General features: G+C 42.7%; 2 gene segments (V, D, J or C); one reads left to right on the top strand and one right to left on the bottom strand.

The window, feature by feature from the left end:
* The window catches only part of LOC106004692, a 253,961-nt gene that overhangs the window by 100,508 nt on the left and 136,966 nt on the right, over positions 1 to 16,487 (top strand).
* LOC106004805 lies at positions 3,587 to 4,336 on the bottom strand. The segment is given in 2 exon segments: positions 3,587 to 4,020; positions 4,227 to 4,336. Coding segments are annotated over 2 exon segments (468 nt in total).

The raw sequence follows: 16,487 nt of genomic DNA, 5'->3' as shown, positions 1-16,487 counted from the left end.
AGTTTGCTAAAAGTACAAATTTTGGTGCCATAATAAATGAAATTGCAGAAAAGCAATCCAGAAAAATCGTATACTTAGTCAATATATCAAATTAATAAAGTCTTACCATCTATTATACACATGTATAGTATTACTTAAAATTATAATACACAAATATTATTCTTGCAAGTTCATCTGTTTGGAAGTTTATTGTGAGCTTACTGCAATATTTGCAAGTTTATTGCCAGTATGACTTTGCCAGTTCTAACACACAAGTATTATTTCTGAAAATACTTATTTGTCTCTATTTGCTCTAGCCCTGTGGGTCTGAGAACTTCAGCCCTGCTGGACAACAGAGCCAGGTGGTCAAGGGCTGCCAGGATACCAGACAAGTGCACAAGCTCTTTCCAGGGAGACACCAGGGACCTGGAGCTGGGCAGAGAGAGAATGCAGAGTACAAACACAGGCTTCCTCGATTTCCAGGGAGGAATGCAGTCAGTCCATAGATGTGTTCTGAATTGGAAGCCTAACTGTTAGGCAGGAGCCTTTAAGATCTAAAAATAGGCTTCTTTGAGGCTAAGAATGGGAGTTGGGCGGTTCCGTCTGCTCCTTATTTCTTTCTTTACTATTCTCTTGGGGGCTCTTTGTGCACTACACCTCTGGCTTCCAGATTGAGGTGTTTGGGGGCCAGTTCCTCAGGTGGAAGCTTTGCAAGTTGGGGCACTAGAAGTTGGGTCCAAACCCTTTGCTCTTCAGAGGGAAACTGGGAGTTACAAGTTCCCTTCCAATGGTATACTGTTCTGTTGGAGGTGGACTTTATGGCAAAAATGTGTCCCAGCATTGTGCACGTGATCAATGTGGCTATGACCTCTTTAACCCAATGTTTAGGAGTCCCTTGACTAGTTTCTGGATGTCTCACAGTGGAAGTTGTTCCATGTGTAGCTGTAGGTTCCATGTGTCCATAGGAGGAGGTGAATTCAGAAGACCCCTGGAACATGGACGCTGAACAAGAACTTCTTTTTCTTTGGATTCCTATGGAAGATGTTTGGATCACAGATTTTAAGCATTTCCCCTATTTTTTGTTTTAGCCACATTGACACACAGGGCTCTACTATTTCATCTACACAACATAGTGATTCAACAAGTTTATACATTATTCTATGGCCACATCTTTCACCATACAGTACGATTACAATATCACTGACTCGATTCCTCGTGCTTTCAAAATATTAAATAGATAGATAGATAGATAGATAGATAAATATTTCTTCTTTATGAACTTTTATTTTTCTGGATATCTGGTTGTCTGACCTTGACTAGCACAATAATGGTGCGATGTAGGCTTTAACTGTTTTCTCATGGTTCCTTCTTTTGTATTTCTACCACCACTTTTTTCTACCAAAAAGCTTTTTAATCCCAATGAAGTCCGAATAGTTCATTTTTTGCCGTTGTTCCCCTGGTATTTGGAGACATATCTAGCAAGAAGTTGCTGTGGCCGAGGTCACAGAAGTTGCTTCCTGTGTTCTCCTCTATGATTTTGATGGGTTCCTGCCTCACATTGAAGTCATTCACCCATTTTTGAGTCCATTTTTGTGTACGGTCTAAGAAACTGGTCCTGTTTCATTCTTCTGCATGTGTCTGTCTAATTTTCCCAACACCATTTGTTGAAGAGATTTTCTCTTTTTCCATTGGGTATTCTTTCTGGCTTTGTTGAAGATTACTTGATCATAAAGTTGAGGGGCATTTCTGGTTTCTCTATTCTGTTAATGGGTATTATGTCTGTTTTTGTGCCAGTACCATACTGTCTTGATGATGACAGCCTTGTAATACAGCTTGAAGTCTGCAATTGTGATGCCACCAGCTTTGGTTTTCTTTTTCAACATTGCTTTGGCTATTGGGGGTCTTCTCTGGTTCCATATAAATTTTAGGATTATTTTTTCAAGAGGAAGATACAAATCAGCAGGGTGTGAGTGAGGAGGTCCTGGCTTATAAGTCTCTGCAGTCCTTCCATTTGTATAAGGAAGTGGAGCAGAGGAGAGGGAAGGTTCTCATTGCTTTTGTGAGATGTGTGTACATCTGGTCCAGGGCATTATTTATGGGTCTCTGTCCAGACAGGCTTAATTCAATCTCATTAGCAAAGAAAGCCTTATGGGGTAGTGCAGAAAGTAACTTTGTTACAAGAATCACCTAAGTGGGGGAGGTGGGCACAAGGGTGGTTCAGTCAGTTAAGTGCCCATGATCCCAGGGTCCTAGGATCGAGCCCCATGTCTGGCTCTCTGCTCAGCAGGGAGCCTGCTTCTCCCTCTGCCTGCTGCTCTGCTCACTTATGCTCTCTCTCTGACAAAAAAAAAAAAAAAAAAAAAATCTTAAACAAGCAAGCAAAAACAAAAAAAAGAGTAATGCTCTGGAGGAATAGCATCACACCTGCACCTTCCCTTTCATGACCCAGGCTGCCCCCAAAACTGAGACCACTGAGAACAGACTCATTCTCCAGAACCTGTTCCTCCTCTTCCCTCTGAAAGCCAAGCATCTTTGACAGTCGGCCAAGCCCAGACACCACAGAGGGCCACAGTGAGGTCTCCCAGACTCAGAAGCAGAGTCCATGACATTCAGGGTATCCAAGGGAGCACAGCTGGGCCCACAGATGGAGTTATTGCTACTGTTTCTAACATTGTGGGTGGGTGGCTGCCCCCTGCTGGCAACAGTGATGGACTGCACCTTTGGCCTACAGGCCTCTGATGGTGAGACCTTAAGAGTTCCCACCCACAGGTCCCCACTGGACAGGGTGTCCGCCTGAGAGTCTCACCATCTCCCTCGGCCACTACCACCCCACATTAAATAGATAGATAAAATAGTTTTTAAAAAATGAGAGAATTACCTATGTGAGAATGAGTATACCTGGGAGAAATAGAGAAGGGAGATAGGAAAGGAGCTGGTGCAGAAATGAACGTTCAGGACACTGCCCAGGAAGGCTGGGAAACGGGGCCCATGGAAGGAAAAAGCGAAAGGGACACTACCTTCCACGTGGGAGATTCTGAATAGGAGAGCTCAAAGGTTTCATCCTGGGAAGGTTCAGAGTGCGAGGGTGATGGAGAGTGAAGAAAAGAGAATGAGGAAATAAAAGAGAAATGTCCCAGAGTCCAAGAGGAGCAGAAGGGAGAACTGACCCGCAGGGTGTAACATTCACGGCCCTTTGTCAGAGGCTAAAGACAGACCTTCCTGGCTCACTCTTTCCTGTGGGACCCTGGAAAACATGCAGCTTCCTGGGGTACAAAACCCCCTGGCACCATTCCTAAGATATCTTCACAGCATTTGTCTTCACTAACCTCCCACAAAAAGGGATGCAGGAGGGATGCCTGGGTGGCTCAGTCGGCTAAGTGGCTGCCTTCAGCTCAGGTCATGATCCCAGCATCCTGGGACAGAGTCCCACATTGGGTTCCCTGCTCAGAAGGGAGCCTGCTTCTCCCTCTGCCTCCTTCTTCCCCTGCTTGTGCACCCTTTCTGTCTGACAAATTAATAAATAAAATCTTTTTTAAGGGGTGGGGGATGCAGTAAAAGCCCGATCTCTTCATTTTATGCTGAGCCATACAAGCCCTGCAAGGAGTAAGTCAGAAGTGACTTCTCAAGCAGATAGTGGAATGCACATGTTCAGGGCTGAGCGAAGAGGAAGTAGGTGGTTCAGCAAAACCTCCCTGACCTGCGGCCCCGAGTAGCAGGTTTGTGTTCGAGGCTGAAGCACTGTGGGTGTAGAGCTATCATACTGCATGCAGTAATAGTTTCCCACATCTTCGGCCTGGAGGTTGCTGATGGTGAGGGTGTAGTCTGTGCCAGACCCACTGCCGCTGAACCGGTCTGGGATGTCCGTGTCCCTGTTGGATGTATAATAGATGAGGCGCCTGGGAGCCTGCCCAGGTTTCTGCTGGTACCAGTTTACATAGTTGTTAACACTCTGACTGGCTCTGCAGTTCATGGTGACCCGTTGACCTGGAGACACAGCCAGGGAGCCTGGAGACTGAGTCATCGTGATTTCCCCATGGGAACCTGCAATCAGAAAAATGGTGATACAGACACACTTTATCCCCCTCATGCTGAAATATGTCATTGCAAATGTGCTTCCTAATGGTACCACATGGCAGTACCTCAGTGGGTCTATTGTGGAAATAACCACGGTTTCTCATTATGTATCTTTAAAAGTTGTTTAAAATGACACTACTCCAGAAGGATTATGGCACTTTTCAGCTTCTCACCTGAGACCCACAGCAACAAGCAGAGGAGGACCGGCCTCTGTGAAGTCATCTTACTGCCCCTGCCTGCCCAATGCAGCTCAGCTCCTGTAACAAAGGCCCCTTTTATACAGCCTGAGCCACTGGTCTGGGCCTGCAGGGGCTTATGCAAAGCAGTCAGGGGGAACAGAAGCAAATCTCATAATCAGTGGGTTGCGAAAGTGCCCAGTGGAAATATAAGGAGCCAAAAATAACTCCAAAATAGAACTGTATAACAGGAACACACAAAAGTCAACTTCGAAGCTTTGAGAACAAATTACCAGTTCTAAAATGAAAAACTGCTACAAGATCGAATGAAGAGCTTCCATTTTCAATTTAAAAATATCTTTAGGGACACCTGGGTGGCTCAGTTGGTTAAGCAGCTGCCTTCGGCTCAGGTCATGATCCCAGCGTCCTGGGATCGAGTCCCACATCGGGCTCCTTGCTCAGTAGGGAGCCTGCTTCTCCCTCTGCCTCTGCCTGCCATTCTGTCTGCCTGTGTGCTCTCTCTCTCTCTCTCTCTCTCCCTCTGACAAATCAATAAAATCTTTAAAAAAAAAAAATCTTTAAATGGGTTCAGTTTCTAGAAATGGTGAGCTTGGCTCTTCATTTCAGTAACTGAGGTAAATAAAAAAACATGCTGGGAAACAAATAAAGGGAGGCAGGAAGGGGTAAAAGAATTGGAAGGCACAAAAAGAAAGTGGAGATCTTTGGGCCCAACTTTTTATAAAAAATCTGACTGGAAAAAAACAAAACTAGCTCTGAAACCATTTTTCTCCTGCAGATGGGTAAGGATGTGGCAAACACTTGACCTCGGGTCCGGGAGCTGTGCAAGATCCAGAGAGATGAGTGATGGAAGACAGGCCAGAATTTCCTCACTCAGGGAGACATGTGGGACCCTCATTGGGCGTACAGGAAGACTGAATCTTGAATTTTAGTTATTCTATCTTTTCAATATTTCTGTTTTGTGTTGAATTAACCAATGAATGAAATCTAGGTGCCTTCAAGAAAATTCAGTTCCCTGCAGTGGTTTGAGTAGTCAGCACAATGTGGCTTGGATATCATATACACTTCCCTGCACCTGTTCCTCATCCTGCTGTTCCTTCTTAAACAGAGGGAAGGGGGCAGGGGTGGGATTCCCTTAAGACAACGAGCATGCAGTCCCAGTGAGGAGGGCAGAGGCTGTGGAGGCTTCAGGTGCATTGCAAGTCCAACCACAACACTTCTGCCAACTTTCCTCTCAGTGGGGCAGGTGCCTAAGGCTTCCTCTGTCGGGTGGCACCCTGGCTGTTCCGTGGGTCCCTATAGCTGCTGCACTGCTTCATGACATGAGCCATTTCCTAAACCCAGACAGAGCCTCTATCAAGTAGACCCTGCCTGGGGATCCACACCTCACCCTCACCAAGGGTCAATTCACCCATCATTCCTCTCCTGAATTTGTTCTAGATGATGGATAATTTTTTGTGTCAACAAAAGTAGGCTCGGGTGCCTAGTGGAATGGTCAATGCCAGTTTAGATGTTGCTGCCAAGGTATTTTTTAGCGTGATGAACATTTACATCAGGAGCCCTTATCTCCCGTGCTCACAAAAGATTCACCACAGCCCAGTTTCGGCTTCAAAAAGGAAAGAAAACTTTCTAATTATTATAGAAAAACTAACAGAAACAGAAGAGGAAAGGAATATGCACATACAGGAAGGGAATAGTAGGCAAGAAATGAGAATAAGGCCACTTCACCTCCTATTGGGTACTTACAACACCCCACGTCACCAGCTGGGGAAGCCCCGTGGAGACAACCAGGCTGGAGTCCTGACTGAGAGGCCTGAGCAGAGTGTTCTCCCCTCAGGGTCGCTTCCAATGGAATCCCCACAAGGGCCATATTTATAGGGCAAATAACAGGGTTTGAAATTAAACATTTGTTCACCTACGTGCAGTTTGGAACAAGCTGCATGTCCACATTGTCATGTGTCTGTATTTTCAAGTAGCCCGAGCTATGTGCATCTGCCTCCCCTCCTGGATCCCATTCTGGGGGGCCAGCCCTGCCTGGAGCGGGAGGGGATGGGAGACAAAGCTGTAGCTCTTGGTGTCCAAAACAGAAAGGCTGTATCTGGAGGCTGAAATCCCTGATGAACATAGATGCAAAAATCCTCCACCAAATATTAGCAAACCAAATTCAACAATACATTAAAAGGATCATACACCATGATCAAGTAGGATTTATTCCTGAGATGCAAGGAGATCATTCAATATCCATAAAAAATTAGCATGAATGTCACATGAACAAACTTAAGGGTAAAAATCATAGGATTGTCTCAACAGATGCAGAAAAAGTATTGGATAAAATTCAGTATCTATTTATAAATATATAAATAAACCCAAGAAATACCAAAGTTATAAGGATATGGAGAAAAAGGATATGTAGTGGATAATTTCTTGCCTCTAATCTTTCCTCCTTTACCTTCCACTCTCTTCTTTCCAGGCCTTTCCTAGCCAGCCACCCTGTAGGCCATCCATGTCCTTACTTCCCCAGCCACATTAAGTCAATGACCATTTGTGCTCTTTGAGAGTCTGCTAAAAAAAACATCTTATTTCATTACACAGTGGTATGGGAGCTGTTCAGTTTAACTTTCATCAACATAGGATTCGAACCAGGGCTGATCCTGGAGCCCTTTCTCCCTATTTCCTGGTTGGGAGGCCCTGTGTTTTCAATGAGTTGTGGTAAGAATCAAAGACAGCAGAGCTATTACAATGCAGTAAGAAGTTTTTATTATATGCATAGTCCCCTGGGAACAGAACACACAGCAAGCCCCACAGAGACACAGGCAGTAACAAGGTGAGATGCACAGGCAGAGAGAGTACTGCTGGCCTGTATTATTACTGCGTATTTCATGAGAAGTAGTGGAGAAGCAAAGTCAACAAACTACTCACACATAAGATTGGAGAGTTTGAAAATTTCAGCAGGCTGCGGACTATAGGTGTGCCCCTTGTCCTCTGGTACCCAGAGGGATTTGGGTAGAGGGAAATGTCACAATTGCTGGTCTCATTGACAGGAAAGGAGTAGGATTTGGACTCAGGATTGTCTGGCTTGCATATCAAACGTACGCCCTTGGGCAAGTCTTTTATTGCCTCTGGGAATTAGATAATAGTAGGAGAGGAGGCCCCTGCGTGGCTTGGGCAGCAAGAATGCAGAAATAAGAAAATGGATTAAGGGGGTGCCTAGGTGGCTCAGTGAGTTCAAGCCTCTGCCTTTCGCAGGTCATGATCCCGGGGTCCTGGGATCGAGCATCGGGCTCTCTGCTCAGTGGAGAGCCTGCTTCCTCCTCCTCTCTCTCTCTCTCTCTCGTTCTCTCGTTCTCTCTCTCTGCCTGCCTGTCTGCCTACTTGTGACCTCTGTCAAATAAATAAATAAAATCTTTAAAAAAAAAAAAGAAAGAAAACGGATTAAGTATAAAGCCTCATGTGGCTAAAAAAAAGGTCATGCAGGAGTGTTTGGGAAGAGTGGTGAGTATTGTGGTGATCTGAAACTTGTCCCATAAATTGTGTGCCCACTGAATCTGGTTGGGTCCAATACTAAAGAAAATATTATCTCCTTTCTGAGATTATCTGCTGCTGGGCTCCACCCAATCTGGTGTGTCTGACGTTTCTGGTTTAGGATGAACGACACCGTCACACAGTTAACTGATGTTCCGTGGACAGGTATACCGGGGCCTGTGCTATGCTGGGAACTGCTCATTGGACAGTGAATAAGGCATTTGTGAGAAGGGCCAAGTCTTGATGAAGAACCGAGAAGTCTGTGCTATCTAGGAGTCTTCATCTGGGCTTGCCATAGTGTCCACAACGTCCTTCCTGGACACAGATGCATGTACCACCAAATGATAGGAGAGGTCATAGGGACCACATGATAGGGCCACTTACATCGAGACCTAAGCTTGATATGGAGTCCGTCCTGACTCTGCATCCACTCTACACTGGTGACTTCAAAATTAGCTGATAAACGGAATGGTGTAGCTTATCCAAGTGTGGAATGTGTTGTCTCAACACTCAACACTCGACACTCAACAAGATACTGTGCTTCAACCTCAGTAGTTGGAGGTACAAGATACAATCACTTGTCCTTTACCTTGGAGAGAATGTGCCCACATTCCCCAGATATCTGGACCCCGACATAGCCACCAGGGTTGGGGGCCACATGAATTTTAGTAGGGCTTGCATCCCATTGTTGGAGCATATGTATTTTTGCAAGTTAGCGAAGTTCTCACCATTTCTTGCTCATTGTGTGCAATTAACAGGATGTAATTGATAGAGTATGGTCTGGCGGGATGCTCTGGGGGATGGTTATACAACGCACTGTAGCAGAGAGCAGGGAGTCAATGGAACCCTGGGCCGAGACTGAGGATATGACCTGCTCTTCCCTGCTACTGCTTTACATCATATGCCATGCCCTCTGCTGGTAGACCTTGTAGTTGGCCCAGCATGGGGTAAGTACTTTCAAAACGTCCACATGGCCAGAAGGAGACTTAACACACCCAGAGAAGAATGGGGCCCATTGGGGGGATTCTTTTGACAAACTTAATTTTTGAGTACTTAATAAGAATGTCCCATAATTTGCGTATCTACTTCCTCTTAGATCTGAAGTGTTTCAGCCTCTCAGAGTCTAATAACAGAGTCTCTGGGTGTGTGGCATGAACACACTGGACCCATCAAAAGCAGCAAGATGGTGACTCCATTACAGTTCTTGGCCTTCTGCTCCTCTGGGCTCCAGGTGAGAATATTTGGACAAGGCAGGTTAAAGTTGGGGTATAATTTTCCATCTTGATTTTCTTTCTTCATTGGGAATCTTTCCACAGATGAATTTGGCTTATTTTAAAAATAAGTAGTATTCTCTGTCCTACCTAACTAGATACTGGTGACTTCCATGTACATATCCTGAACTTCTGCTGATGTTTCCTGGGTGGTTTCAGCCTCCCATAAAGAGAATGTGCTGACCCAGTCTCCTGCCATCCTGTCCATGGCTCCAAAAGAGGGAGTCACCATCAACTGCTGGGCCAGTTAGAATATTAACAAGTGGTTAGACTGGTATCAGCAGGAACCAGGGAGAGCTCCTAACCTCCTGATCTATGAAGCATCCAAGCTGGAAACTGGGGTCCTGTCATGGTTCAGTGGCAGTGGTGGGACACACTTCATTTTACCATCAGCAGCCTGGAGCCTGAATATGCTGGGATCTACTACTGCGTGCAGTCTAACAGCTACTCGCTCACAGTGTCACAGGTCAGCATAAACCACCAGGGAAGCAGAAGTGAGGGGCTGGGCTGCCCCCACTACTTCTCTGATGCCTGCACATGTTCAGACAGTTTCTCAGAGGCAGCCACAATTTGAATGTCATGGGGGCTTTGGGAGAAGGACAAGGAGGATCCCCGATCTCCTGACTGACTCCCTTTCTCCCATATCATTACACCTGAGGAGTGTGGGTGATGGCATCTGCCAGGGTTTGTACAGCAAAAGAGAAGCCACTCTAGGTATTCCAAGCAGGAATTGCTTCCTCTAGGGAAGTAATGTCTAAATGTCACTCTTTCAAAAGCCTAGGGATATAGTAATAAGGGAAGCAGACACTAGAATCAGTGATCCTTGATGATCCACCATAAGTCAGAGAATTTTTACCATTGGAGATACAGGCTGCCTAACCACGTGGTCCTCAGGCCTGTCTAGGAGGGCCAGGGATGGAGCGGCTGATGTTCTAGCCGCTGCAGAACCTCCCACAGGTGATTCTCCGGTCCCTCGCTTACCACTTACCTTCCTGCAGGTGTTGATGGAGAGCATTGAATCCTCATCATCTAACCTCCAGTTCTAGGGTAAGGTGCCTCCTGAGCAACTCCATAGGGCACCATAGAAGAAAGAGGGCTCTGTGCAATGTGCTTCTAGAAGTGACGGTGGTGACGGGGAGCTGACAGAAGACAGCCTGGGATGGTCTCTCAGAAGCTGGCCAGTTAGGGGAAGCCCCAGAACATGTTTGAATATGCTTCTAGCTATCATCATTAGGTCATAACAAGGAGATTTTGTTAAGTGAATGAGGGAACAGAAGAATGAGGTAATTGTGTCATGTATATAGAAATAACTAGACAGTGAAAGACTTTCATGATTAAAAAAAAAACAACTAAATGTGGATGAAGCACTTTTTTCTTACTATAAAAATATCTTGTGTCTTAAAATTCTCTATAAGCCAGAGCATCATCAACAACCCTGAAAGCTAGTGGCAAATGTGAAATAGCTGTCTCCACCTGATACCTACTCATAAGGCTCTCCATTTTAACAAGATAGCAGGAGCTGAGTAAGGTTTAGATGCTCTGTTGTAGAGCATTTTTACTTTCCCTAAAGTAGTCTTTACTTTTCTATTTTCATTTAAGACATTTCTATTGAAAGCCATCTGTTGAATTAGAGCCACATGTTGAAAACACCTCCAATTTTACATTCAAAATCATACAAAATTGAATTTCAAAATTCTTTTTAGACTATAAATTTGGAAAAATATAGTTATTTGGAAATAACATGATCGTGTATCTTAAACATTAAATAGAATAATGATTTGTAGAAATTTAAAGAATTACAAAGACCACAGTAAGAATAAAGCAAAATTATATACAATTCTGTCAGAATAACTGGACTTAGATTTGCTTGTTTTGTGATTTCTCTACCCTCCTACAGCTTGCCATGAGAATGATGTGCCATGGGTAGTCACCACACTCTGTCTTGGCCCCAGATCAACCACAATCCATAGACTGGAGAACCATTCCACAGTCTATTCTCCCTGCAGAACAAACACACAACTGAGACCTGTGTGCATTATCAAAATTATTGTCAACATGAACATCCATGACTATAGAAACAAATACTTAGTATGACAAGCCACTGAGTTTTTGACTGGTTTGTCAAAATAGTGTGTAAAATCCGTATTACTCATATTTTATCTGACTAATACAGATTTTATACATATTCTCATAGAAATTGATAGGTTTTATTAAACACAATTGCATTTATAAAAGGAATACTTGGGAATCCATTTATAAAAAAATACAAAACAAAGAAATGTTTTAAAAGTATTTCAATTAAAAAGTGTAAAATTCACCCCATTGTAGAAACATCTAAGATTACTTTGATTAATGATGAAAAGTTCTTTAGATCATTCAGAATTATTAAGTGTGATTAAATCTAAAGTATCTGAATAAAATTGTATATGTCAATATGCATATATGTATAATATACATACATGTAGATACATTTTTGATGTGTTTATACAATTATCTTATGAATTAAATGGATTAATATGAGTCCAGTAATTCCACATAAATAACTAACTGGTGTCCAGGACCAGACATAGTACTAACCTGGCTTGAGGAATTTTCCTTAAAATCTTTGTTTCTAAATCATATACTAATTGTTATACTTATCTGAATTGTTATACTTATCTGAACTGTTTTCTCATTCAGTGAAGGTCCCAATGGTTTGAATGGGGTTATTTCTTCCCACAAACCATTACAGCCCATGAAAGCCCTATTATCTCTACATCCACATTCATGTGATGAATTCCAGGTATGAGATATTATCCAATCTTTTTTTTTTCATTTTATAGTGAAATCTATTAATACTCTCATAACATAGGTCAGAGCTCTTGTAATTTACAGAGAAAAAAACAACTAAACGAAACTACCAACATTAAACATTAAACAGACTGACTGAAAAATGAATTCATGGGTAATATCACTTGTCCTCAAGTGGGGCATAAGGAGCAGAACTCAGCCTTCTGAGAGGAAACATATCAGAATCTTGGGGAGGGGCAGTTATCAAGTTTGATCATTTAACAATACATGCTACCATCTCAATTTCATCCTACAAATATTATTATTTTTTTTAAAGATTTTATTTATTTATTTGACAGAGATCACAAGTAGGCAGAGATACAGACAGAGAGAGAGGAAGGGAAGCAGGCTCCCTGCTGAGCAGAGAGCCTGATGTGGGGCTCAATCCCAGGATCCCAGGATCATGACTTGAGCCAAAGGCAGAGGCTTTAACCCACTAAGCCACCCAGGCGCTCCTTACTATTTGTTTTATTAACAGTTGGCATGTCTCTAAAATATCAGTTGAATGATTTCTTTAGCCTTGTTGGTGAATTAAAAGATAAATTTACAATTTATAGATGCATAGTCAATGTGTTAAATATTTTAGACTGTTTCCCCCCCCCTTTTTATACATAATTAACACTGAAGAAACTTGGATGAAATTGGAACAATTTAACAGGTTGTTCCATAGCCAAAAGAAACCAAGGGTGAAACAAGTCAACCGATGTCCTAAGAACTTTTAACAGAGAACTCCAGTGCACAGACCTTCGGGGCATATATGAACTACCTCATCTCCCACTTTCCCAGGTAAGGGAAAAAGACATGGAGACAGAATGAAACGTTTATTACCAGGAGTGAAATAATGACTACTCAGTTACCTAGAGATACAAAAACAAGAGCTTTCAGTTCCAGATGAACCCAGATATTTTCTTATTTTTATGAAATATTTCTGGAATTGGGGACAAATTTATGCCTGAGGTTTGTCAGAGAATTTTGTTGGTATGATGCCACTTTGCTGCTCTTCCCAAGGATGATTTTGAGAAAAGGAAATCACAACAGTACTTTAAATTCAAAGGTTATGTTTGATGACAGCAGAAATGGTCAATTCACTGCCATAGACTACTGGTTTTGACATATTATCAGACCTGGTAAAAAATAAGATCAAAAGATTGAAGTCAAAGTCATTTTAGAAAGAACAGAAAAATGAGTCAGGATTGAAAATAATAGCTTCCCAGTGACTGCTGATCGAAGGGCCATTATCAAACAGAAGGCTGTCAATAATTACTTGATCCTATAGGTAGATGTTGGTTCCTGGTATGGTCTGATGATCTGTTCCCCACAGATTCATATGGTTGAAATCTTAATCTCCAAGATGATCGTATTAAGCAGTTGGGCCTTTGGTAGGTGATTAGGTCATGAGGATGGAGCATATAGGATGGGACTATCACTTTAAAAAGAGACCCCACTGATCTCCCTGATCCCTTCAACCATGTCCAGACACAGCAGGAAGGCACCATCTGAAAAGCGGAATGTGAGTCCTCACCACATACTAAATTGGCCAGCAACCTGATCTTGGACTCCACAGTCTCCAGAACTGTGAGAAATATACTTCTATTGTTTACAAGCTGCCAAGGCTAAGTTTTTTTCTGGTGTAACAACCCAAACAGACTAGGACAGTCACCCTTCCCAGCTTTCCCAGGAAGTCTAAAGAACAAACATCATGACATCAGAGATGGAAGTCCATGTGTAGGCTCAAGGGTACGGATTCATATAATGAAAGGTGGTGGTCTTACTAGCACATGTTCTGGGATTGAGCCATTTGATAAAGGAAGACATTAGGGCTAATTCAAGCAGAAAGGTATTTATTATCATGAATTGGGTAAATCAAAAATGTGTAGAAAGTCCAGATGAGCAGGCTCAGGCAACTCCCTGTTTCAGTCCCTCAAATACCCTAGCATTTTCCATAATCAGAAAAGCTATTGCTCTGGCAAAGGCCATCTGGCAAATCAGAAAGCTATGTGCTTCAGACAGTGCTGCCTGGACTCCACTCCAGAGATGTGAACCCCTCTGGCTGTATGTTGCTCCTCCCCTCTCTCTGTGCCAAGAACCACTCTACAGGAATGCATCGGGTAGTCAGAGTTTTAATGGCACCTGCAGTGAAAAGTGCCAAGGCAATGTGGTTTAGCCTTTCCAGAACCTTCCACACAAAAAGACCTGAGGTAACCCTGAGGGCAGAAATACTGAGGAAGCTCTTTCACAATAACTACACAAGTCAGGCATACATTTATGGCTCTTAGATAATTTCGCTTTCTCTATTCTTTCTTTATAAAAAAAATTGTTAAGCAAAACAGAAACAAAACAAAAAGCCCACGGGACCAAAATGGTGTCACTTATGCTAAGGCTCTGTATTAGCAAACCTAGACTTAACTCCTCAACTAAATGCAACTTCACCCCCAGGAATGTGATCTTCAACCAGTTGAACTGGAATTTCCTGGTCAAAACTAGTAGCCAATCCACTTATAGACCCCTTTCATTCCTTTTAGGAGGGCAACTTTCCCTAAAACAATGCATTCTTTGCTAATAATTTTCTTTTTCTGCTCTCTCTCTCTCTGCCTTTCAAATATCTTTATAAATATCTTGCACACAGATTGGTACTGCCAAATACTAATCCCAGTTCACATGATAGAAATTGAGCACATGTATCACCAGGAAGTCATGTACAGAATCTTTTTTAAATATTTTATTTATTTGACAGAGAGAGAGAGAGAGCACAAGCAGGTAGAGTGGCAGGCAGAGGGAGAGGGAGAAGCAGGCTCTCCACCAAACAGGAAGCTTGATCCAGGGCTTGATTCCAGGACTCTGGGATCATGACTTGAGCTGAAGGCAGACCCTTAACCAACTAAGCCACCCCTGCCTCATATATAGAATTTGGGAAAGTCTTGTTGAGATGTGTAATTTAGCTCACTATTTTTTAAGACTTTATTTATTTATTAGAGACAAAAAGAGCAAAGGAGAACACGAGCAGGGGAAAGAGGGAGAAGTAGGCTCTCCACTGAGCAGGGAGCCTAATGCGGGGCTCAATCCCAGGACCCTGGGTTCACAATGTGAGCCAAAGGAAGACTTAGCTTACTATTACATTGAGAGTTAATTCATTTCTATTGAATATTACATGGAAGCTCCTCAATTGTACAGAATTTTGGAAAATGGCAAGTTCATTCTCATTGGCCTCAAGTTCCAACAGACTATATATTCCCTGCAAATTTATTGGAGAATAAGATATCACTTCCTTCTTTAACTTTTGAGAATTGGCAAATGTGACTAGCAGCTAGATGGAAATGCCCATGTCCCTGTCTTCTCCTTAAGGTACTTTCCACATTTTAGAACCTGGTGTCTGAGAGTCAATGCACCTTTACATTATAAGAGTAGTTATAGTCAATACTAATGTGAAAGAGAATAACTGTATCTACACATAAGGCCCTGAATTTGAATTTTATCTACTTTTCTTGTATCACGTAATATTAATCTGCTTTTCACTCTTCTCAGCCATTTAAATGAAAAATCAATTTTTAGCATAGAAGTCCCTCAAAAGCGGGCAGTGGGCCTGATGGAGTCCATGAACCATAGTTTGCCAATGCCTGATTTTGCTTTTCTAGCCAGGCTGAATTCAGTGTCTCAGCTATGAGACTTCTTCTTACAATCAGATTCAGAACAAACACAATACTAAGACTGGCTTCCTATATGTGACTCTCCAGCTAGAATTCAGATGTCCTGCTTCTAAATGTTGAGTTTCCTGTCACTGTGATAAAACCATAAAGTGCTTCTTTCTGTTTTAAAGACAGAGCTTGAAGATGAGAAGACTTCTTTCTGTCCCATTGTCCCCCTCAAATTTCATATGGAGTTGTACAAGCCTGAGGGGAGATTGGTGCTAAGCTGTAGTGAATATCCTATCACAAAAGAATGAGTCAGTGCTTTGAGGATGACATCTGTCCAATTCCAGAGGCTCACTAAGAGAAGATCTGTCCATGTACTAATGAACCATATGGATGCACATCCTACTAACAAAATTCTGTTCACCTGGCTCAGCAAACAAATATGCAAAGCTACCTTTCAGCCCTATTAATTCCCTTTAGCTGGGCACATTAACTCCCGTTAGCAGTGCACAAACTGTGCTATCCTACAGAGCATTCCTGAATTCCCAGCCTCTGATTCTTAACAAATATCTCTTGATTTCATCCCGAATGCTCAGAGCCCTCAAATAGGAGCTCTGCTCATGATCTCCATTGAAGAATAGCTTCAAAGAAAAAAAGGGAGGAAGAAATATGGAATCTCCTAATCATGACAAAGAAGATACTCTATATTTAGATTTTCCATGCAACTCTGTAAAGAGGTGCCATGGCAACAAGGACAGAACAATGACAACTGTAATGCCCTGCTGTCATTGAGAAGAACACAGCTATTACGTGTTTGTTAACAGGAGGCTGCTACCAATGGTAGTCCCAGATGCACCTACCCTCCTGTTATTCTCCTTGACAAACAATATTGACTTTGTTCGATACAAAAGAATAAAGGAAACTTCATCTAAGCTGGGAAGTTTTCTTGCACATACCATTCCATGGTTAGAGTCTGGGTAACCAACAGG

This window comes from Mustela putorius, unplaced genomic scaffold, assembly GCF_011764305.1.
Source record: "Mustela putorius furo isolate JIRA1106 unplaced genomic scaffold, ASM1176430v1.1 tig00000281_pilon_pilon_pilon, whole genome shotgun sequence".
Taxonomy (NCBI): Eukaryota; Metazoa; Chordata; class Mammalia; order Carnivora; family Mustelidae; genus Mustela; species Mustela putorius.
This window is presented reverse-complemented; position numbering and strand designations above follow the sequence as displayed.